General features: G+C 29.6%; 1 protein-coding gene across 2 annotated transcripts in view; it reads right to left on the reverse strand.

The window, feature by feature from the left end:
- Nucleotides 1-667: 667 nt before the first annotated feature.
- LOC143232317 (propionyl-CoA carboxylase alpha chain, mitochondrial-like) overlaps nucleotides 668-24,670 on the reverse strand; it is a 48,618-nt gene continuing 24,615 nt past the window's right edge. For both annotated transcript variants that reach the window (XM_076467584.1, XM_076467585.1), the window contains 14 exons: nucleotides 24,433-24,527; nucleotides 23,419-23,501; nucleotides 22,597-22,664; nucleotides 18,297-18,366; nucleotides 17,730-17,878; nucleotides 16,532-16,600; nucleotides 16,173-16,248; nucleotides 13,088-13,198; nucleotides 11,728-11,830; nucleotides 10,312-10,411; nucleotides 5,212-5,364; nucleotides 4,906-4,971; nucleotides 4,480-4,554; nucleotides 668-1,921 (listed from right to left, as the gene is read on the reverse strand). In XM_076467584.1, coding sequence (XP_076323699.1) covers nucleotides 1,775-1,921; nucleotides 4,480-4,554; nucleotides 4,906-4,971; nucleotides 5,212-5,364; nucleotides 10,312-10,411; nucleotides 11,728-11,830; nucleotides 13,088-13,198; nucleotides 16,173-16,248; nucleotides 16,532-16,600; nucleotides 17,730-17,878; nucleotides 18,297-18,366; nucleotides 22,597-22,664; nucleotides 23,419-23,501; nucleotides 24,433-24,527 — 1,365 coding nt within the window. In that variant the 3' untranslated portion in view covers nucleotides 668-1,774. The remainder of the gene's footprint in view (nucleotides 1,922-4,479; nucleotides 4,555-4,905; nucleotides 4,972-5,211; nucleotides 5,365-10,311; nucleotides 10,412-11,727; nucleotides 11,831-13,087; nucleotides 13,199-16,172; nucleotides 16,249-16,531; nucleotides 16,601-17,729; nucleotides 17,879-18,296; nucleotides 18,367-22,596; nucleotides 22,665-23,418; nucleotides 23,502-24,432; nucleotides 24,528-24,670) is intronic.

A 24,670-nucleotide genomic window follows, 5' to 3' on the forward strand; every position in this document is an offset into this window, starting at 1 on the left:
AATACTACCCAAGAGATATTTGTTATACAGCAAACACACAGCACAAAAGATTCACTTTAATACATACTGAATAAGTCACAAAGAAGTTTGCTGTTGAACACAGGTTGCTCACCAGCCCTTCAATAAATGTTCGAGTTTTATACCTTGACCACTCAAGCAAGATGACTGAACCATGATCTAAAACCATTAAGGAACAAAAATAATGTCAGCCATTCTCTTGTTAAACACACAAGTCTAAATACGCTAGTAAAAAGCTTATATGAAAAAATAACTAGTCACAGACAGGCAGAGATATTTTGAGGAGGTCTACACAGAGTTACATAAACCAGCATCCACTGTACCAGAGGCAAGGCAACTTACTTGGTGGATTCTTTAATGGTACCAAGCACTATTCAGTAGGTGAATAGATAGATTTCTTCTAACCAGACTGTACCAACCACCACCACAAGATGGTTGAGTTGCAACACACCATATGCATCATGCTTCCCAGATCAATCAAGATTTTCCTTTTACATACTGGATCCCAAATTCTCTTGTCAAAATTTAGGTAGTTCTCTGCTTCAATTATTCTGTTTTGAAATATTACATTCTTAACACGTATGTGTAGTTCTGCAATTTAGTCTTAACCAATAATTTGTGTCTGCAATTGTAAGCTTCCTCACACAAATTTCTTTCTATAAAATGTCTTTTAATGTTCTTATGATGACAAAGCAGTGAACATTAAATTTTTAAACAATATAGACCTAAATGAAAACACCAACAATCAAAAGGATTTGAAATTATTTAACACCTTATTCATATTTTTTGTACAGTTTTTAATATTTTACTAGGGCTTTTAAATGTAGGCAAGATAATAAATTATCTTCACAATGAAGCAACAACTTGGATGACAGCTATTTCTTTGCAATAAATATGACATGTCATACATTACATATTGTAACTGTTATAGTTCAAAAATAAAACAAAGACAAATGTACAAATACAGTTTACATTTGTGATTATATCAATTATTTAACATTTTCCTCAGTAACTGCCAACTATGCATTTCACTGGTTCAAGGATTTCACATTGAAATAAAATACACAAAACACTAAGAAAAACTATAATAAAAAGTAATTTTGCATGTTCATCTTTTATATGTAATATTTATTTATAAAGCAGCAACAATTTATCATAGTAGTTCTTTAGGTTTTACTGGCATGGGCCCAATTTAAAAATGACAATTTCTTACAAGCAAGGTTACAAATTAGTTTTACCTCTATGCAAACTATGCTAAAACATGGGAAAAAAAATTTCATAAACAGAACTTATTTGTAACAGAAAATGATCAGACATAATATACACTGTTCAAATCTAAAAAAAATATAGCTTGAGACCTTTTATGCAAGTTCACTTAATGTTAAATGACAGGTTAGAGGGGCTAAGATAAGCTGCTATATACATTGGAACACAATTATAAATTCAAGGACCATATAATTTGTTTTAGTTAGAAACTCAATGTCAATTGGTTACTTTATTATAACAATAAACAGAAACTGCATTTCTAGAGACAAACAATACACCTCAAAGAATTGTTAAGAATGAGAAATAAATGCTTACGAGGAGCCTTCTGGAGTAAATCAGTTGAGTTTAGTTATTCCCTACAACCATTGAAGTAAACAATAAAGCTCAATGAAAAAAATACACATAGAACAAGAATGTTAGTAGTAATTGAGCAAGCCTAACACCAACTGTATATCTATGTATATACTTTTATTTTTCAGGACAATTTTTTTTATTCCAGTTCTATCAGGATTTGCTCATCTTCTACAGTTTCTCCAGGTTTACAGTTCACAGCTTTTACTTTTCCTGTGGAACCAACTGACAGACTATTCTGCATCTTCATGGCTTCTATAATACACACTTCCTGGCCTTCAGCAACCTAGATGCAAGAATATCAAGTTTGAAATGCCAAAGTATGTTTCAATGTCATCATACAGACATTATATATGTCTTTGAAAAACAAGTTAGTAGAAATGATACACTACATATATAGGTGTGTGTATGTTTTCTTATTGCAAAGCCACATTGGCTATCTGTTGTGTTCACTGGAAGAATCAAACCCCCTGATTTTACAGTTGAAATCCAAAGACTTCTGTCCAACAAAAGGATGTACAAGTATAAAGGATTATGATACAAATCTTTGCCTTATTTTCATTTAAAAATTATACAATTAGAAATTTATGGTTTTAGAAATTAAAAAATAATTATTATATGATGCTGATAATTTAAAAGCACACACATCTATTACTGCTATATGTTATGCTTTCACACCATCTCATAAGCAACTCGTACAAATAGCATTTGGGCTATAATTGTGTGTGTGATAACCTAGCTGGTTTAATGAACTCTGGAAATGAGTAAAAGACCCCAGCAGCTAAAACATAGAAGATTTAACTGAAATGCCACCATACACTGTTATTACTGGAGACATTTAAATACCAAATAGCATTTGAGTTTATATCAATTATTAAAAAAAAAAGTCTTAATGCAATGTCATACTGAACTTGCTTACCCCCTTCTCTGTCAGACTTGTTTTGAAACAAAGAAAAGTCAGTTTTTTATTTCACTTTAGGATGGTCTATATTTGCATATTAATGAAATAAATTATTTCACTGTGTGCAGAAAATATCCTCAATAAATGTTACATATCTAGATTTATAAGTAATGTAAATTATTTCAATAGAACCATAATAAAGAATAGGAACGCTTGTTTACAGTGTTTATGATACATAATTCAGAATAAATCCAACACAGATTAGCACAAACAGCATTTGCAATGCCATCTAGTGAGCACTGATTAAAATCAAGATAATCTGCTAATACATTCAGGCTGATAATTAGTAATAACAAGAAATGGTTTGTTTGAACTAACTCAAGTATTTTTAAAACACAGTGAGTGTCTAAATTATTAAAGATGTTAAAAGTGAGCTGTCCAACACTATAATATACAGTATCAGTCTGACTCATCATTAAAACAAAATAAGACAGTAATTTTTCAATTACAATTAGTAGAAATGGAAACTACTACAGACAAAATAATGTCTCTCTTGCTTTATCTTTGCACTATTATATATATCCTGTTTTATAATTATAATAAAAAATGATTCATTTTGCAAACATCTTAGAATAAAACCACATGAACTATAGGGTACCATTTAATATGGGCTAAATTACTTTAAACCACTACAGTTTTAAATGACCTGTACCAACACAGAGTTCCAAGGTTGTTAAAATGGATAAGCAATAAAAACAAGCACAATGAAAAAAAAAAACAATATATCTGCTGTAGCTACAGAAAATTAAAATATCTCCTGTAACTAGGAATTTTAAATCCAGCAAGAGGAAAGGATATCCAAGAAAACAATTCAGATAAGGAGGTGATAAAATTACTTGAATTATGCTGACACCAAAATAACCAACTTTCAGAAAAAGAAAACTTGTATGAATATACAATCAGCAACAGAACTGTCTGAAAGTCTTTGTATTTAGTGCTCAGGGATGGTTCCTGAGAACTGAGCTCTAAACAGGGTCATTGCACACATTGCATACATGAATATACGTAACTGAAAGCACTGTTTCTCACCTGTGAATGATGCACAAGTACTTTATCTAGGTACTGATAAACACAGGTTGTTACACTACAGTATTATTTAAAAAAAACAAATTTTTATTAACCTTAAATTTTGTTTGGCTACAGAGTCAAACAGGAAATCAGACCTCTCCTGCTACATTCTCTCTCTCTCTCTCTCTCTAGGATTTGTCAATACAAGTAATTCTCTTATGTTTATGACTATATTAGTAATAACCAATAGATTAGCAAGGCTTCTTCTACCATATGACATTGTTTTCTGTACAAAGATCTGTAGACTATTTCCTAAGAAAATGTTTTTTCTCCACAGGAATGATATTTTAGTAGTTCATATTTGTCACTAAATTACCAGAAAAACTGTGATAACTGCAGTACATTGTATGCTTTTTCCATGTTATTATTCTATGTTCTTTGTAACATTATTTTATTAAATAAAATTTATTTAGTACACTACTACCAACAGTATGAAAGTGTTGTTCAGAGATTCATGAATTTTCATAATTTTGTTTTTTCTGTCATTAACAAATAATCTATCAAGGAAACAAGAGTTCCATAATGAATCAGCTTAAAGCAGGGTGTCACTAAGTGGGGTCTTACTGTATTTTGAAACATGAGAAAATCTTTTACAAAGTGAAAGATTATTCAGTTTACTATGTAAAAACAGTTATTTGTTTTGATTTTTTCAACATTTCAGTGTTGATGCTATGGACTGAAAGTTTAAAATGATGCTGTATGCATGTTTAATTTCTATAGGTTATAATGTAGTACAATGAACTGCAACAAGCACCTTTTTTACCATATCCAAATAATACATACCAAAGGACAAAATCAATTAGCAATAAACTTACCATGTCACCTACTCTGCAAGCAACTTGCTTAACCATTCCAGGCATAGGTGCAATTACTACTTTGGCCACATCCATCTGAAAATGGTAGATTTGTATTTAAAAATGCAAGTATAACAGATAATTTTAACACTTAAGTTATTAGTTGTAAAAACTAAAAGTTTCTATATATATATATATATATATATATACACACACAGATGAAAAATATCAGTTAAATAATAAGAAAACATCTTGGGTTCTTCTACAAAAATATATGTATGGAAATGCAACTTTAACGTTAACCACTAAAATGCTGGCATTAATTAAGTTTTTATTAAGGTCAAAATTATTTATTCCACTTTAAAACCATTAGAACTAATGTTAACTTATTTATGTAGGTAAAAATATAATAAAGCTAAATTCTGTTAGGGCATAACAAATCTGTACCTTTGGCTTGGCCAGCATATGTTTGCTCAAATTGAAGGAATCTGCAGGTAAGATATTGATGTTATACTGCAGAAGAAACAAATCAAATGTAACAACAGATATGTGCAGGAATGTAATGATTTTTACAAGAATATGAACAATATAGTTTATGTTCCTGAAAACAATTACATTTGGTAAATGAAGTTTGTAAAATAAAATTTATTTTTATGGAAAAGCAACTTTATACCAAACAAAATTAAATACAAAAACTACTTTTCAGTTGATCAGATTAGGATAACAGTATATGCAATGAGAAAATATACTTACTGCTGTCCCCTGAAATCGCATTCGAATATATCCACTTGCATCCAGAGTAATCAGCTGAACGGTGTAAGGCCTATTACCAACAGAAGTTTCCAAAACTGGAACAGAAAGTGAAATATTTCCTCCTACCTCTAGAACCTGGTCATTGATTGTTACCTTAATGGAAAATAGAAAGCACATGATATAAAACTTTCTGGCATTAACAGGTAAAGGTTCTCAGAAGTTGATGATTTCTTTCTTTATCAATAGTACTTCTTGAAGCTGCTCAAAACATAAAACAGTTCTCCATAAATACTTTTTTTCAAATAACTACTTCCACCTTAAAAGTATCCAATGTTTTCTGATCTCAGAAGTAATGTTTTTTTTTCTTCTTTCTTTCATATTTGGCTTCATTAAAAATAACTAATTGGGTCATTCCATGTCAAATCATCCAGATTTTGGAAAATTTTCCAGGTGACCCCCTCAGAATGCCTTGAAAACATTCACATGTGCTCATCTACCCATATAATGAAAAACTGCCAAAGATTAGATCAATATCTCTAATGGTTTCTGATTTACAGCCCCATAAAATTTAAGTAATTTTTTTTTTAATTTTTGGCAAATTCATTTTTAGGCAACTTTGGCTGATTAAAGCTGCAAGAGTAATGGTGGTAGAAGGCTGAAATTTGCTACACTGACTGAATTAATCTCACAGAATTAAAAAATGGTCTCAAACTAAGTTTCTCTCTCAGGATTTGCATAATGAAGCTGTAAAATCACCTGAAAACCCAAAATCGTAAAAAAACATTGGTTTATTTAATAAGCCACAGCTCTATGATTTAATATGATACAAAGCTGAATTTTGTTTTCACATTTCCTATAACATATCAGTTGATAAATCACCAATTGTTGTAATTAAGTCTATTAGATTTCCTGTAAAACAGTTTAGTTGCATGCAACTTATGATTTAGCTAAAAATAGCCCTACTTCAGGCCACAGTTTGACCATGTCACTAGTTATTCTTCAGCCTTTTCAGATTTTTACTATATATTCTTACATCTCTGAATATGATCTACAAAACAAATCAGGATAGTGTTCAACCTACTTTTTGAGTTATAATTTTTTAAAGTATCCTCTGACCATACATTGTTTACTTGAAGAAAAACAAACTTCAATTCAGGTGTGTTACTGTGTGCTAATATACCCATACAATTTTGAAAAATACCTGTCAATTTTATGAATCCCACTGAAATATCCCAACCAGCCTTTCACAATGTTAAATAATGAAGTTGTAAGAAACAAGAAAGAATTAATTAATTTCTGAACAAGTTTATTAGCATAACTAGTTAGATCACATGGCAATGCAAATATATTGTGTACGCATTACAGTTATGCAGACACGGCTGAGTTTAAGATTCATAATATAATAAATACAAAGGTAAATCAGACACAAAAAGCACAGTGCTACAACAGGGAATAACTGTGAAAGATTATAGTCACACCAAACTGCACTAATCGTGACAATGAAATGTTTCAAAAATTGCTTTGGCAATAAATTAGCCTTTACAACATCAAATAAACATTGCTTTGTTCAGACATCTTGAATAAATTTTTGAAATTCGAGCTTGATCACTTTGACTTAGAACATTGTGGTGAGCACTACTGCCTTGCACAGTAGGTGCACTTATCAGACAAAGAATACGTTTGAAAGGAATCCAGCTTTCATCTTTACGTGACCTTGCAGGCCATGAGAACAGTTTGTTTCTTGATTTCTTCATAAATGACACCAACACATCGGAATGTTCATCTAGTCTATCTTTTATGTTTCCCACATACCATTCATGATCATATATGCATGCCACATATTTCCCTGGTTGATAATTGTCATTGCTATCATTAGACCATATTTGAGCTGCTGCAGCATCACATTCACTGCTACTACCAACAGTTACAACTGTGTACACATCATCCGATAGCCTTCTCATATACAATTTGTTGGTAGAGTGGGGAATAAAGCTATGATGTGACCTAATACCTGTCACAGTTTTGCACTTTTCATAGAACTCAAGTAGATCAAACTTTACACAATTCTGCAGGACTGACTCCTGATTGACAAGAAAGAACTGAATGCCCTGAATGTGGTCCTCTGCCCAATGGTACATATCAGAGACACTTAAAATTTATAATTTATTGGTTTTCACAACCTTGATTTTTGTGAAGATCATGTTCAGAGATGTAAGAATATATGGTAAAGGCTGATTAGAATATTTCAATGGGATTCATAAATTATTTCAAAATTGTATGGATATATTTGCACACAGTAACACACCTTAATTGAAGTTTGTTTTTCTTCAAGTAAACAATGTATGGTCAGAGGATACTTTAAAAAATTATAACTCAAAAAGTAGGTTGAACACCATCCTGATTTCAGTGATGTCGAGAAACCCACTTGTTGAACCTGACGATGACTGAAGAAGGTCGAAACGTTGTTCGCTTTTCTATGCAAAATATTTTCTCAATCCAAACGAGCCGTTTTTGCATATAAACCATCCTGATTTGTTTTGTAGATCATATTCAGAGATGCAAGAATATATGGTAAAAATCTGAAAAGGCTGAATACCTGGTGACATGGTCAAACTGTGGCCTGAAGTAGGGCTATTTTTAGCTAAATCATAAAAAGTTACATGCAACTAAACTGTTTTACAGGAGATCTAATAGACTTAATTACAACAATTGGTGATTTATCAACTGATATGTTATAGGAAATGTGAAAACAAAATTCAGCTTTGTATCATATTAAATCATAGAGCTGTGGTTTATTAAATAAACCAATGTTTTTTTACGATTTTGGGTTTTCAGGTGATTTTACAGCCTCACTATGCAAATCCTAAGAGAGATAAACTTGGTTTGAGACTATTTTTGAATTCTGTGGGATTAATTCAGTCAGTGTAGCAAATTTCAGCCTTCTACCACCATTACTCTTGCAGCTTTAATCAGCCAAAGTTGCCCGAAAATGAATTTGCCACAGAAAAAAAGTACTTAAATTTTACAGGGCTGTAAATTAGAAATTATTAGAGGTATTGATCTAATCTTTGGCAATTTTTCATTATATGGGTAGATGAGCACATGTGAATTTTTTCAAGGCATTCTGTAGGAGTCACCTGCAGCCCCATGGATGATTTGACATGGAATGACCCAATTATAATATTTACAATACTTAGGAATAATTTTTGTTTTTTTAACACTATTATTATTTCACATTAGTATGGACTTAATACTAAACTAAATCTCTTAAAGCACACTGAACCTTAACATATTTTTGGGATTACAGCCAAAACAATTAACAGCTGTTGTTTAAGTACATGTTAATCAGTATTTAGCTTTTCAATATGCTAATGTATGACACTGTATTTCTACTTTTCTGTAATACAGAACTGGCTTCAGTGACTTCTAGGTCAGTCTTTGGTTCTAATCTACATTATTTACTGAAATTTAATCTAAGCACACTCATTGCCAGCTCAATCAAACTGACCCAATTTGTAACTCAAAATTGGTCTTTATAATTTCCATACTATAATTTCACAAGTTTTCAGTAAGCATTAAAGTCTTTTGTTTGCAAAAAATTAAAATTTTAATGAAGAATTTTATGTTGACCACTCCAAATACAAGGTGATTTTCATGTTCAAAAATAATATGTTCCTTCATCCAAGAATTGTCAAATTTAATTTATATGATCTCTATAATTTACTAAATGTCAAGCTTTTTCTTTCCCCAGTAAAACTTCATATTTTATCTTTTTTCCCACCCAAACTTTATGAGGCTGGTCACATTGACCAGCCTCATAACACCATTAAAAAAAACAAAAAAACTGCTCTTTTCTTTTAAGAATGACTTCAGTTTCTAACATGGAACTACACCTATTTATCCTAAATAGCATAAAATTCATTAGAGTACACATGTTTATTCTTCAATTTTATTGCCGTTTGAACAGTCACTTGAATGTGCAGATCATGCTATCCTATTGAATTATGCAGTTCATACATTACTTGCAAGTTGTTCATAAGTATACCTTATAAAAATTTATTTTTCATTACCTTGTTTTGTCTAACCTTACATAACCAAGAGTTTAATTTTTTCATTTTAGTCACTTTTATGATAGTTACTAAAGAATACACAGGGAAAAAAACAAAATATATTCTGGGTTTTCTTTTTTTAGCTGTCAACTGTTGATGAAGCTGTCAACCGTATATTTTTATACTAATGGTACTGCTGTGGCAGGAGGGGTCTGATTTTTTATTTTATGGCTCTGTACCCAAAGATTGATGGTTGTACAAAAATACGTTTTTGCTTGAGTAATATCATAATAAATAATTTACTTTAAATTCTGTACTTTTCAGAAGGATGATAAAATTTGAGAAGAGGGAATATCTAGAGAGCAAGTGTCAATTTTATACTTGGGGAAAAGATGTTTTTGATAAACACTGTCTTAAAAATGATTGATTGATAGATTGATTGATTTATGGCACAAAGCAGCGAGGCTATCTGTGCCAAACATCCGGTAAAAAAGGTAAAAACAAATTAAATGTAGTAAAATACAGAAAAGGAAATGAAGGTCAAACATCATTGAAAAACAGAAAAAGCATAAAACCAATGTTGACACCTAGTTTACAATGTTAAGAAAGAAAGCAGAGTAAAAGAAGTTGTAAAGGACTTTCTCTAACCAAATGGTAATGATCATAACCTGCCAGAAAAACTAACAGGTTAAGTACAAGAACCACCGTCAGTCACCTGAAGTTAGTCTTTCCAGTCCTGGTTCCAGGTTATGTGTCATAGCAACCAGTATCAAAATGTAAAATAATAGAACTTTTAAAAGACATATAGCAAAATGTCTTAAAAAATTAAAAATTTAAAACATATGTGGTACTAAAATTCGGATTGTTAACTACATTTGATGCCAAGTTTATCTGTATACCATGATGATAAAGTAACTTAATAAGATTTTGAATGCAAACCAGTAAAACCTTGTGACATGTGCAATAAAATGTACCCATATGGAAAGCATTAAAGAACTTTTAAGACTAAAATATCACACAGAAGAGAACCAATGTAAGGAGTATAACTCACCTTGAAATAATCTTTTTTGATGGATATATGCAAGGGAAAAACTTGATCATTTACTTGGGCAGCAACACTCCAAGATTTAGGAATGTTACTTTCCAGAGTCCTAAAAGTATAAACAACAATTTAAAAACAAAAAAGTAAGGAAATTTATAACAAAACCAGTGATTTGGGAATTTGTGTATGTACTCTTATTTTTTAATCTAGTTTAAAGGCTCATCTAAGAGCACAGAAAAACAACACATTGTTATTATAATTGTATGAATAGCATAGCATTTACACTCACTTTCTAGATTTTTCAAATATAATTAAATAAGCAGAGCTTGATAAGTTAAACAAATAACAGTATGACATACATGCTCAAGCATAAGAATTGTTAGATTAAAATTTGTGAAATAATATCGGTTTTTGGGTTAAATTTATCCCCTACAAAAATAAACATTAATTATACTTTAACACCCTTTATATCATTATGACACATGTAACATTTACATTAAACAAAATCTAAACCTCATAACAAATGTTATATATTAGAACTTCACTCTGTATGACAATTTTATGGTTGATTTCACTTACCATTTTTGCACATTTAAAAAAGATTGATATGCTTATCTATTCATAGAAATATCAAAATAAGTTTTTTGCTCCAAAACATTTTAGTAATTGGTTCCCCAATTTCAAGTGCAAAATACATATACACAGTACAAGAGACCATTTACTGTCATGCCTGACTATCTCACAAATTTATTATTGTCAAAAAGTTTGTGGAAATGCTTTAATCTTTTTTCACTTCCATTGTCTGGTGTAGCCTCTGGAAGCTCTTCCCAACAACTTCACTGGATGGATAAAATGAAATATTATACACTGCCTGTTTCCAATAGTTTTAAGTCCCTGTATACAATTTAAATGTAATCCATGGAAAATATCAATTCCCATGAAGAGTAAATACTTTTCTAGATTGTATGTACCTGTTTGCTTATAGTAAAGCCACATCGAGCTATCTGCCGAGTCCACTGAGGGGAATCAAACCCCTGATTTTAGCGTTGTAAATCCAAAGACTTACTGCTGTACCAGCAGAGGATGCTAGATTGTGTCTCAGCACAGAAAACAACCAAGTATAGGAATTGATTAAATATTTATCTTGGATAATATTTACCTGAAAATTTAAACAAAGATGTTATTAATTTTTTAATATTCTCTTCAATAGCATCCTTGCTGTTGTTTTTATACACTGCAGTAAAATGGATAAATTACGTTCATACTGGAAGGAATCTTTATCCACAAACCATTTACACATTAATTTCACAGGATACAATAAAACAGATAATGGAAGAATCTTCTTTTGACTGCATAAAAAATTTAAGTGAAAAAAAATCACTGAATCTATTAATACTACAGCTTAACAGCTTAGGCATTTAGTACCTGGGTTGGTTTAGAAAGTTCACTGAACGAATGGCATCTTTAACATACATGCAGCCCACTATAGCCAACATATCATTCCTCTCGATATTTGTTAGCTGCTTCCCTAGGTAAATAAAACATACAAGAAATATTCAGTTTCAAAGAAGGAAAGTGAAAATACACTACATACAGCTTGATGAACAGTGGTTGCACATCATTCAGTTAAGATTTATTTTTACTTTAATGATATCATTCCTCTCTTTTTTACTCTAAATATCAGAAACTGTTTACTATAGGCTTTACTATTTGTTACAGTGTACCTAAATGTTCTGTTCACCCCTAAAGTTAAATGAAGTTAATTATGAAATAAACATTTGATACAGATATGATAAACATGGAATTATTATTATATTAAATTATAAAAGTAAACACAGAATGAAAATTAATAAAAATGGCTTTTTGTCACACTTTTACATGCAGTCTTTTTTTCTTTTCTTTTTTTAAATAAATACTGAAGCCACATACTGACTTGTTTCTGGTTCTGTCACCAGGCTTAATTAATAACATAAAAGTACAGTTATTACAAAAAGTTTAAAAGAACAATGCTAAAAGTATTTTGAGGCATATTTTGAATATAATAGTAATATTATATAAAACAGACTGGATATGAGAAACAAAATGCAATTAAAAAACATATGAATAGTGTACATGAATGTTAAGAATTTTTATTCTAATTTATTTTGACCACATTACAATAGAATAACTATTCACAATATATAATATGTAGTTATAAATAGGTTTTGCTTTTATTTGGCTTAATATCTTGCACTAACAGAACTTCAAAATAAGCCATCATTAATCTCCTTATGAAGCAAAGATTTCTTTTCTGATAACACCCAGATGAGATTTAGTATTACATGCAGTGATTATAAATATAACTTAAAATTATAAATTTATGTATTACAATTTAAGTATAATAAATAATAGTTTTCAGAAACTTATTTCAAGATATTCTTAAATGGAACAAAAGTTTTATAATATATAATCTCTCATCTAGTTTAGTCTCTGGATGAAGTTTAAGCATAAGCAAGAAACCCAAGTTTAAGAATGTGGATCATTTAGTTTAAAATATAAATATCTTAGTAGAATTAATATTTTGTTGGTACATGATGCAACATAAAAGTTTCTATTCTTCCATAGAAAACTATTCTGTGTCTGTTTACAATAATGAGAAATACTGAATTTATCTATTGAATTTAGTGCATGTATTAGCATGTTAAAGAGCCTCTTTAATATCTAACAGACTGATTCCTGTAATTATCCTTTTACTAAAACCTGACAAAGAATAAAGTTATTAAACTGAGTTAACACTTGAAGTTACCTTTGAAACCTTCAGGATAAACAGTTTTCAGGTAGTTGGTACTAATATCACCTTTCACAAACCTTTCTTCAGTCATTATATCTCTCAAAAGAGGAATGTTGTGTGTGACACCTAGAAAAACATTTCTGCAAATTGTAAAATCTCATGTTATACAAAATATTGTTCAAAAAAATAATTATGAACAAGTATTATGTCATCTAGGAAGAATGAAAAATAATTATGAACAAGTATTATGTCATCCAGGAAGAATGAAAAATAATTATGAACAAGTATTATGTCATCTAGGAAGAATGAAAAATAATTATGAACAAGTATTATGTCATCTAGGAAGAATGAAAAATAATTATGAACAAGTATTATGTCATCTAGGAAGAATGAAAAATAATTATGAACAAGTATTATGTCATCTAGGAAGAATGAAAAATAATTATGAACAAGTATTATGTCATCTAGGAAGAATGAAAAATAATTATGAACAAGTATTATGTCATCTAGGAAGAATGAAATTCCCTTTACCAGTAACAGTTTTATCATATAATTCCCTTATCAACAGTAGGAGGTTTTACTGTTACAGATAACTCAACATCTTTACAGCAGGAGGTTTCATTACCAACAGAAGAAATTCCATAAATTTCACAAAAGTATTTGTGATGCATGTATCTACACATTTCTATAATACTAAAAGGGTGGGTCTCTGTGTGAAACTACATTAGCTCCAAGAGAAAAAAACCTTAAAACCTGAAATTTTGTTCCATACCAAGTGAACTCTGAGGGTTTGCACTTGGGTATTATTATTTATCTTCGTACATACACACTTGAATGTTTGCATCTTTTCACGTTAAAAACCACACAGAAAAGAAATGTGATTACTATAGCTCAAAGAAGAAAGAACCTAAAAATCTGAAATTTTGCAATTGCATTAAGTGGACCCTGACAGTGTGAACTGTGATACTATTACTCATTTTATCCAAGTGCATGAAGATTTGTTTAATTATGCAAGCTAGTGAAACACCATGTAGAAAAGAAGTGAAGCCTTGTATATAATTTCTAACATATAGAAACACCAATGCATTCTAGCAATGGCTTTTGTGACGTTGCTTGGCATCTAAAGTATATAGGCTATACTTTTATGATAAAATTGGTTCAAAACACACACACACACACACTATCAACAGCAAAGCTGGGTAATGAACCCTGAGAATGTGCACTTGGGTATTATTACTTATCCACATACACCTTTTTAATGAGGTAGGTTAGCAAAGAACCACATAGAAGTGTTTTTTAGATTACAAATAAAAATCACAATCACACAGATGCACACATTTATATAATTATTGTGACTACCATAGTTCCAAGAGGAAAGAACCTAGAAATCTGAAGTTTTGCACCCATATGAAGTAGATCCTGAGGGTCTGCCTCAGGGTATTACTACTCATGTATATAGAAAAATGGTTCCTTATATTATAAATTAGATATACATCAGACTGTGTGTGCATCTTCATAATGAAACAATCTTGCAAAAATCCACAGAAAAGAATTGGTTCCTTATATATAACAACTTCATTTTGATAACAGTGCTTTCCAACAATGATTTTAGACCATGCTGCTTAGCAATAGAAGTAGAACCTAATATTGTTAAAAGTATGTGCTTAAAGTATAAAATGAAATGTATAAACTACAAAAGTAAAAAAAATGTTTTCTCATTATTTTCCATTAGTTAAAGATGTTTGATTATTTATTAAAAATGTTGATAACAGAAAATACCTTAATTCAGAAACAATTTAAGTTTACAATCAAGCATAACATGACACTACACAAACTGGCTTTCATACAAGTTAAGTAATGTAGCATATAGCAGCATCTCTAATTATCTTTAACATAGTCAGCTAGAATATATCAGTTAATAACTCAAGCAAAGGCAGGTATATTGGCTTATACATGCATTCATAAAGAGAATATTATAGTTTTTGTTGTGACTCATTATACAATATACATATATTTCATTTGTTAATTCAAAATTAAAACAAATAGAATAAAAACTGAAAAATTTATTGAAAAATAAAATTTATTTGTCAAGAAGACAACCTAAAAACCTGTTTACATTATTGCATAAACCTTAAAAAAAGATTTAAAAAAAAAAAATAAAGCTGGTATCTTCAGGTGTAAGTGAAAGAGTTTGTGCTTTATGTAATTTTGGTCATAAAAAAATGTGAAATCTACCCCAACAATAAAGAATGACAAAAAATATATATTAACAACTCAATTGCAATTCTAAGAACATATCTTTTAAAATGTAAGATGTCTCAAAACAGCCCACTATATACCAGCAAACATCTAAATAAGTGTAGCCCGAGAAAATTTAAAATTATAAAAGAACCATATTTTCATAATCTCTCTGGGAATTCATCTAACACAATATTACTTTTCAAAACAATTATTTTATAATTTTATGGTGCTACTTTTAATAGACAGTAATAAGAAGATAAAAGTAAATGGTTGTCTAAAAGTCAGCAGAAATTGGAAAATCATGAACACATTTACTAAAACTTAAAGAAAAAATAAATGAAAAGTATGAAATTACAGGATAAATAACCTACATTTAAATTATAATGAGATGAATTATAACTAGAATAAATTAATTCAACAAGAAATGTATGGTGACTAGTTTTATTTATTTTTGTACACTTGTAATATACTTTATTTACACATGAACTTTATATGTTTGTATCATTTAGTTTGGATTATTGATGCTTAGTTGAAAAATGGTTTGTTTTTTTTATAGATTCTCAGTAAAACTATTTCCTAAAGAGTGACCTTTTAAGCTATAAGCCTGGTAAAAAAATTAAAAGGAAAGGAAGTCTCATATTCTGGTGTTTTTGTATTTGTATGCACAGGTGAAACTTACTAATGTTTATATATACAGTTCATGCAACAGTTTTGTCGTTTTCTTAGCTTTCACATTTTTTTTAAATAAATAAGCTCAACTGTTGCTAAGTGCAAAAGAAGACACCATGAGAGATGTTTTCCATAAATACTAGTGGTTCACCATCTAAGTTTGATAATAACTTTAGTTATCTTTTTTTACCTCTGATCACATAAGAATCCAAGGCCTTCACCATTGTATCAAGAGCTTCTTTCCTAGTGTCTCCATATGTGACAAGCTAGAAATAAATATGTTCTAAACTTTTTTTTCAGTACTCCAGGAAAAATGTATGGTTATCTTGATATTCTTTTGTTCTGTAATAATCATTTGCATTTACTTTTTCAAATTCTTATAACACTTAATTTTTTTATTCTCAAGGCTAATCTTATGGTTCAACTATACTGTATTTTTGATTAGACTAAGTTACAAGTTTGATTTTAAATATATGATAGATCCAATCATTACTGTTTTATATCAGTGAGAAACTTCTAAATCTTGAGTAACAGTGAACCATGCTTTACCTTGCATATCATTGGATCATAATAAATGCTAATTTCACTTCCTTCCTTGATTCCACTGTCACATCGAACCTGTGAGTAATGTAACAAGAGCAAACACATTTTACTCTCAGTCTGTAAACTAAAAAAAACTGTCATACTGGATCAGATTTTCAATAAATACATTACAATGCTCCAACAGAAATCTGGTTCTTGGTAGTACTCATGAAAGACAGACTGGGTCAACTTAAAAAATAACATAGTGACTGGTCCAATAAAGATTTGTGGTCCACACTTGAATGAGGTAAGCTGAGGTCACACAAGAATAGGGTGGGGGTTTATATGCAATGACAATATTGATAATCTAGTGACAACTGTTAATTTGTAATTTTATAAATTTGCATTACTGAAGAGTATTAAATGACTTTTTGGCACTCAGATTGGTTTCTCAGGAAATTTCTCCAATGATTTCTATGGTTGTTCAAATTCTGGTGATTGCTTCTACTTACCTGTGTATTTTAAGATAGAAATTTTTGTATAGAATAACAGTATGTTAAAGCTAGAGTTTCACTTGTTAACACCAGTATGCTTTACCAAATAATAAAACTTGTATGTAGATATTCAAATAATGAGTTTTAAAACAGAACAAATAACAATCACATACTTTAATATGGTTCAAATATAAAAGTTCACTACTAAATTAATATTGGATTCTGATCAGAACAACCTAAGTATTTAACCCTATAACCACAATGCCATTTTTAAACTCCTATCATATTAGTGAATTACATTCAACATTTAATTAAATTACTTTAATACAAATGTATTTTAATTAAATTGCTATTATCAATCACATTACAATTTAAAGCTTTATATTACTTATGTTTTATTCATTTATCTACAAAAATAAAAAAAATTTAGAAGTGCATGTTTTGCTCTCACATGATCCACTTGGGCTTGTAAGTCTAAACTATGAGATATCACACACATGGTTAGAATAGAATAAACTCTGTTGGGCATACAAGGCCAAATTAAAGTTCCAAACTGTACTTGTGTCTTTGAATTTCAAAATCCTCCTATACTTTGTTGAAAGATTAGCATTAAAAAACCTTCACACTAACTATTAATAAAGTGATGAGAACTCTTTCTTGAATCAGATTAACATACAAAAGTTTCCATAATCATATTTTACACATACACACACACCTTCATATAAATTTACCTTTGGAATAGAAAGTGGTTCAATGTATTTGTATAAACGACCAACAGAGGGCAGGCCAAAATGCTTGTAGGGATCTTCAGCATAAACACGAGATTCGAGTGCCCAGCCCCTGACAGGAATGTCACTTTGTTTCAAGTTGAGTTTATGTCCTAATAAAAAGTGTAATAATGAACAAGATAATTTATGATGCTCAATATCACAAATATTTTCAAAGCTATCCAAAATAATAACTTAAAATTAACCACCTGATTTTACTTTAGAAATTAGTTTGTAGAAGTGTAGTGAGTATAAGAAAAAAAAATGCAATGTCTAGGTATATCTTCCTCACTTTCCTAACTTTTATACTGCACTGCTGTAAGATAATTGTTCGACAGAGATTCTATTTGTGTTTATTCGCAATCTAATTTTCTTTGTAATGATCACTAAAATTATAAAGTCAAACTAGTAATTCTTTGTTGATTAAAAACGTTATATATATATATAGACAACTTTTACTATTTTAAAAACACTAACCTTCAATCCTTTGTATGTAATCTTTACATGAATTCTATTCCAGTATATATTTACCTTTTCCTATCCTGATCATTTGATGTACCAAATCTACACCAGTAATACATTCAGTGATGGGATGTTCCACCTGTAATAAATGTTAACACTTGGGATAAATGTCAAACCTTTTCCTATCTGATCATTTAATGTGCCAATCTACATCAATTGTACATTACAGTATTGTATGTTAATTAACTCTTCCAGCACAGGCTTGGTTTCTGGGACTGACAACCATTTTTTGCTTGTACTTTTCATGCTATAACTTTTAACTTAGCTAGCTATTGCTCATGAAATTTGGCATATTATCTGTAAACATTACAAAGCTTTCATATTCAAAATATCAGATTTTTTAAAAATAAATTAAGATTTGTTAAGCAACTTTTTCTCATGCCTTTTTCTTCTTGCATGTCAATTATCCAACAACAACATGCAAAGTAATTTTCATTTTAAGGTTGAAAATACTTATGCATCAGAAAATTTTCAAATTTCACAAGCTAAGTCTTTATGATGTCCACATTTTTATATTTTATGTTATTTTCACCAACAGGTTCCATCAATTTGACCAATCCTGTAACCATCATAAAAAGTTAGGAAATAAATATAAATTAGAGTAACTACAAATTATAACACAAAAACACAAATGTTTAGACTAAATAGCTTAAAATCTCAAGATTATATATTTACACATATTTATTATTTTTATTATATTGACCTTTTACACATGCTTGACTAACAATACAGAAGTTAAAATGATGTGAAACATATGCACTCATGTTACTAATCCAATAATATCAAACTGACTAAATCTTTACAAAGTGACCTGTCGTGGCTGTTTCAGTTAACTATATTTTGTAAGTCACATTTTAATTATTATACACATATTTATATATACCTTATTACTCTTTACAAACAAGTTTTTAAAACTTACTTTTTTAAAAACACGTAAGAGTAAATAAAGTAAACAATTACTTCAACTAGTTAAGACTTTTCTATTCACATTTGCTGTTTCTTTGTTTTTGAATTTTATGCAAAGCTACATGAGGGCTATCTGCACTAGCTGTCCCTAAATTACCAGTGTAAGACCAGAGGGAAGGCAGCTGGTCATCACTACTCACAGCCAACTATTTTACCAACAAAAAGTGGGATTGCCCATGACCTTATAATACCCCCACAGCTGAAAGGGCAATCATGTTTGGCACAGCAGGGATTCAAACCTGCAATCTTCGAATTATGAGTCGAGCACCTTAACCACTTGGCCATACCACGTGGATTTGTCTTAGGGTACCAAGCCTTATAATATTTCTCACATGAAGGATTTTAAATAATTTTTTCAGGCTTTATACATACATTTGAAATAACCAAAAAAACCATAAATTACTATACTGATATAATGGAATACCACTATAATTTATCAAGTTTAGTTACTAAGCTGTATTTGGGTCTAAAAACATAAGAAAACTCAACTTCTAAGCTTGAAGTTTGTAATAAGAGAATGAGATGTTGTAATACTTAAAAATGGCTGAAAAAAGCCACTTGGGGACGTTCTGAGCTATCAATTTATTATTCACAGACATAAATAAGTGAATTTAAAGATGCATTTCCAGAAAGGTGAACAGAGCCACTGTGTTCAATACATGGTTCAGTAAAAGATAGGAAGTTATTTTATATTCTAATTTATTTAATGTCTGTAATTTGATTTCCTAATTTGTACAAAATTATAGGTTTTGTATTTTGACATCACAAACATCTTAATTTGAAATAGTACTGTATTCAACATTCCATATGACAAAAATCAATGTTTAGATGTGTTTTTAATATCTACTTTTACAATACTAAAATATGAATTGTGACCTACACTTTCATATAAAATGTGTTAACATAAATTCACAAAATTGTACTTCAATAAAATTTTCAATGGAAGTAAACAAATGCAATGAAAACCTCTGATTCACAGAGGGTTAACATGATAACACATAACAGGTCAAACCTCTTCATCTAAAGCAACTGTTAAATTTTCCTATACAGACAAAACCTACACTTTCTTACTTATTAATGTATACCAACAAGATTTTTTAACTCATAACTTAAATATTAGTGTAATCCATGCTTTAGAATCAAAGTATTAGACATCCAGTAACTGTCAAGCACTATAATTCATTCAGAACTTTAATTTTTTATTTTTTGTATTGTTTCAGTGGTCTCTAAAAAATACCAGTTAAAAGAAATGGAAACTGTTAAAAACTTATTTTTGTTACAATTGTTAATGTTTATTTTACTAATTTTCAATTTTTTCAGCAGAATTATTATATTCTACTTGGAAATAGTCTGCATTTCTTTGTAGATTATTCCTTAAACTTCTGAAAACAGTAAAGGACCACTAATATAAACTGAATTTCACAAAAATTGTACAACAATACAATAGCAACTGCAAGAAAACATCTTAGCACATAGCTTCTACTTATTGACTATTTCCAACCCTTACAAAGACTTAGCTGTCAAATATTTCTCTTGATATTATTACTGCACATATACAAAATTCAACAAATATTGCAGAAATAAAAAAATGCAGCATGAAACATCTGTGGTACTTAACCCTCTCACTCAAGTATCATTTACTGCACATGACAGTTTGTGTCTTACCTTCAACATTTTAAGTTATTTTTTGTTTATGTTATACAAATTAGAATTGCATAAAATCATAGCTAACAATCCATATTTTAATAGTGTACAAGTATTACGTTCTTAATTCTAAAATGAAATATTTTTAAAAATTCTTAATTTTCCCTAGCAGAACACAATATTTTCTTTAGCCATCTTCTCTATTTTATACACCTTCTCAAAATATATGAAATTAAATAAAAGTTACTCACTATAAAATCAAAATTACTTTGACAAGTATTTTTTTTTTATAACCATTAATTCTGTTTGATTACAAAGCTATCAGAAAAATCATTCCCATTCTGCCACACCCATTTGTAATATCCTCTCTAAGGATTTGTCAGTAGTTCTCTGACATTTTATCATATATTACCTATAATGAATAGAAAGTCGTAAATTTCGCACATCGAGCGACATACTGTATAACATCGTGTCCTGAACAGATGAGCATAAGTTTAACTCAGAGTACAACCTTTGTTTTTGTGAGAAACTTAATGGATGGTTAGGCAAATTTGTAACAGGTTCTTACCACATATTTAGAAAGCTGGAGAAATTGAGTTAGGGGAAACTGTTAACTTTTTGCATGTTATTAGGCATGTTTTTTGTTGAATTTTTGAGTTAAGTAAAAATTTAGTGCATTACTACCATCAGTATAAGAAATAGGCTTAACTGTCCTCAACAATCAACAGCAAGAAAGATGACTGGATGAGTACTTTTTCTTATTTTTCATGTACATTCTTCATTTATTATTATAAAAGGAACTAAAATGTAAAAATGGGGATTTTTCTAGGTCAGTTAAGATTAAATTAGGTAACAAAAATAATATAATAAAAAATGTTTCACAAAATATGTATGTGAGCAGCTTGTGGGTGATGTAATTCAATAGTATGAGCTGCATGTGCCCTGAGTGGTTCACAACTTGTAGTGATGCAGATAGTAGTTAGACATGGTTCACAGGGCAGCCAAAAGGAGCTATAAAACAATAAAATTTAATTATAAACAGATGCAAACTGTTATAAACTTAGAGTCACTTAGGATAAATGAACAGTTTCATATTACAATTTTAGTGTCATTCTAGAAAAAAAACGAGGGTAATTTACATTTATTTCCTTTTCTTCTTATGCAATAGTATTGTCAATGTGCAGATAATATTAATATCGCTTGCTTTGGCCATGATTTTCGTTAAAAGGCTTTTTAAGTTAACTCTACTATGTTACGTGTATCTAAACATGATGCACAATGACATTATTATCACTTGCTTTGGCTGTGATTTTCATTCTAAGGCTTTTAACGCTTGCCATGTAACATGTACCTAAAAAAATCGTTAAGGCTTTCCAGGTGTGCCGCATGTCAGAAAAGGTTGAGAACCACTGCTATAGAGACTTTAAATATCTAAAAGAGGTTGCATGGTCAGTCAAATTGATTGAGCCCCTGCTGAAAGAGTTAACAACACAGAATGCTATTCCAAAAATTTTACAAATGAAAAAATGTGAAAATGTTCAGTGTTTATATGGCAACCAAGCTGCCTCCTACAATAGCAGTCAACAAGCCTTGAGCTCAAAACTCAAAAGCCATGACTGTTTACTAAAATGAATAGAACATACCACTGTAAGTAAAAATCTAAATCAAAACTCAATTCATGGATTATGAGAATCCCTACCTGTAATCTTGTATTCATTTCGAGAAAGTAGAAATTTTTTTTTGAATCAACCAAGAATTCCACAGTCCCTGTAAAAGCAATTTTATATCAGTTTGGTTCTTAAAGCTCTCCTGACCAATACAAAAATTTAGATTGTACATAGACATTACATAAAATTCTACACTTATAATTAACTACTTAAAATAATATTAAAATTTCTCAGAAACATCAATACAATTAATGCATGTTTTTAAATATTTTACACAAGTTATAAAGTACACAAGTGAAGTATACAACTATTGATGATTATTGTTTGTTGTTTTTTATCTTGAAAGGAGTTTGCTATATTTTTTAACAGACAAAAATTTATTATTGAAAAAAGTGAAGTAATTGTTTACAAGGAAAAGCCTTATGAAAAAAAAAGTGAAATTATTTTATTTCAGAAAAGTTTAATTTTATTACCAATATATTCAGTGAGCACATCTTCAACAAACTAATAAAATATGTTATAATTTTAAAAACTAAAATCTGGAAATAAAAACAATGGAAAACAATTTTAGTTAAACAAGTTTTCTAGTTTCAAAGTATTTGTAAAGAACCACATGATCAAACAAAAACAGCACCACAGAGAATTAAAATTTGTCAGCAGGAAATTTAAATGTTAAATACAAGATTAGATTTCAATCATTTTATTTTTTCAGCTGAAAAACTAACATTTATTTTACAGGTTATAAATAAATAATGTTTTTCCAAAGAAAAATCCAAAAATCAGTACCCCTTCCAATAATTAAATTACAATGAGCTATAATATATTTAAAAGGTCAAAGTAATACTCAAACTTACCTGCTGAATCATATCCAACTGCCAGAGCTAAAGCTGTAGCTTGTTCTCCCATAGCCTTCCTCATTGGTGGATCCACAAATGTACTATAAAATCATATTAAAGATGCAAGGAATACTTATTGAATATTCAGGTAATGAATCTGAATGAAATAAAATTTCAGTAGATGAGGCTGCTTTGTCAAATAGTGTTATTATGCTTGTTGTTACTATTATTTAAGTATCTGTGTTTCAACATACAACTACTCAAATGTATAATTTTTCTCATTCTATACAAAAAATTTTCAAAACTCATTACATACTGCCACAATTTGAAATATTAGTCAGCATACAGCACGTTATTGATCAAATTTTGAAAAATCAGACAAAATTTAAGATTTTCATATTTCACATTTTAATGTCTTTTTCACTTTAAACAGTAAGTTTCCAAGGTAAAATAACACTGTTTTTAACATTCAATGAATCTGAACAATTAAATTAGTTTTGATGTCAGTATATAGGTTTGTAAAACCAATTATTTTTATATATGCTAAAGAAATATTCTTATTGCATTTTCATAAAGATATTCAACATATTACCATAATTTCTTATATTGACAGAAATAACTAATTTCACACCAATTTATTGACTAAAAATGATTTAGATATAACGGGAATGAAAGCAGAATATTATATGATGTCTTAAGCCTAAACCACCCTTGTCATTAGAGCTGGGTTTACAAGCACAATCATGAAAGCAAAAGCCTAATGGAAAAAGAAAAAGTAAATAATATCACTTCTTGATAACAGTGATATTTACCACAGTTTAAATTCAAATTATTTACACAATTTTGAACTAATTCCTGAAATATTTTATTTTTGAGTTGATTCATTTATTTATCTAGCAAACTAAGCCTTTTGCTGGATGAATCAAAACTAATTCAACCTCTGCAACAAAGCACACAATTTACTGATTATTCCTTTCTCTTTACTGACCTATCAGTTTTTAAAAGTATGATTAAAAACCTTAAGATTCTGACCTTGGAGCTTCTTCAATAACTTTCTGGTTTCTTCTTTGAATTGAACACTCACGTTCATTCAAATAAATAGCATTACCATGTTTATCACAAAGAACCTGTAAAAACGTATTTAACATGAATAATACTTTATCCTATATGTATATATTCATACACACACATCCACATTTACTATCTAACCTGTTTTATAACAGGTATGATGCTTGATTTTAGTAATTACATGATCTTATCCTGCAATCCT

This window comes from Tachypleus tridentatus, chromosome 11 (genome assembly GCF_004210375.1).
Source record: "Tachypleus tridentatus isolate NWPU-2018 chromosome 11, ASM421037v1, whole genome shotgun sequence".
Classification (NCBI taxonomy): Eukaryota; Metazoa; Arthropoda; class Merostomata; order Xiphosura; family Limulidae; genus Tachypleus; species Tachypleus tridentatus.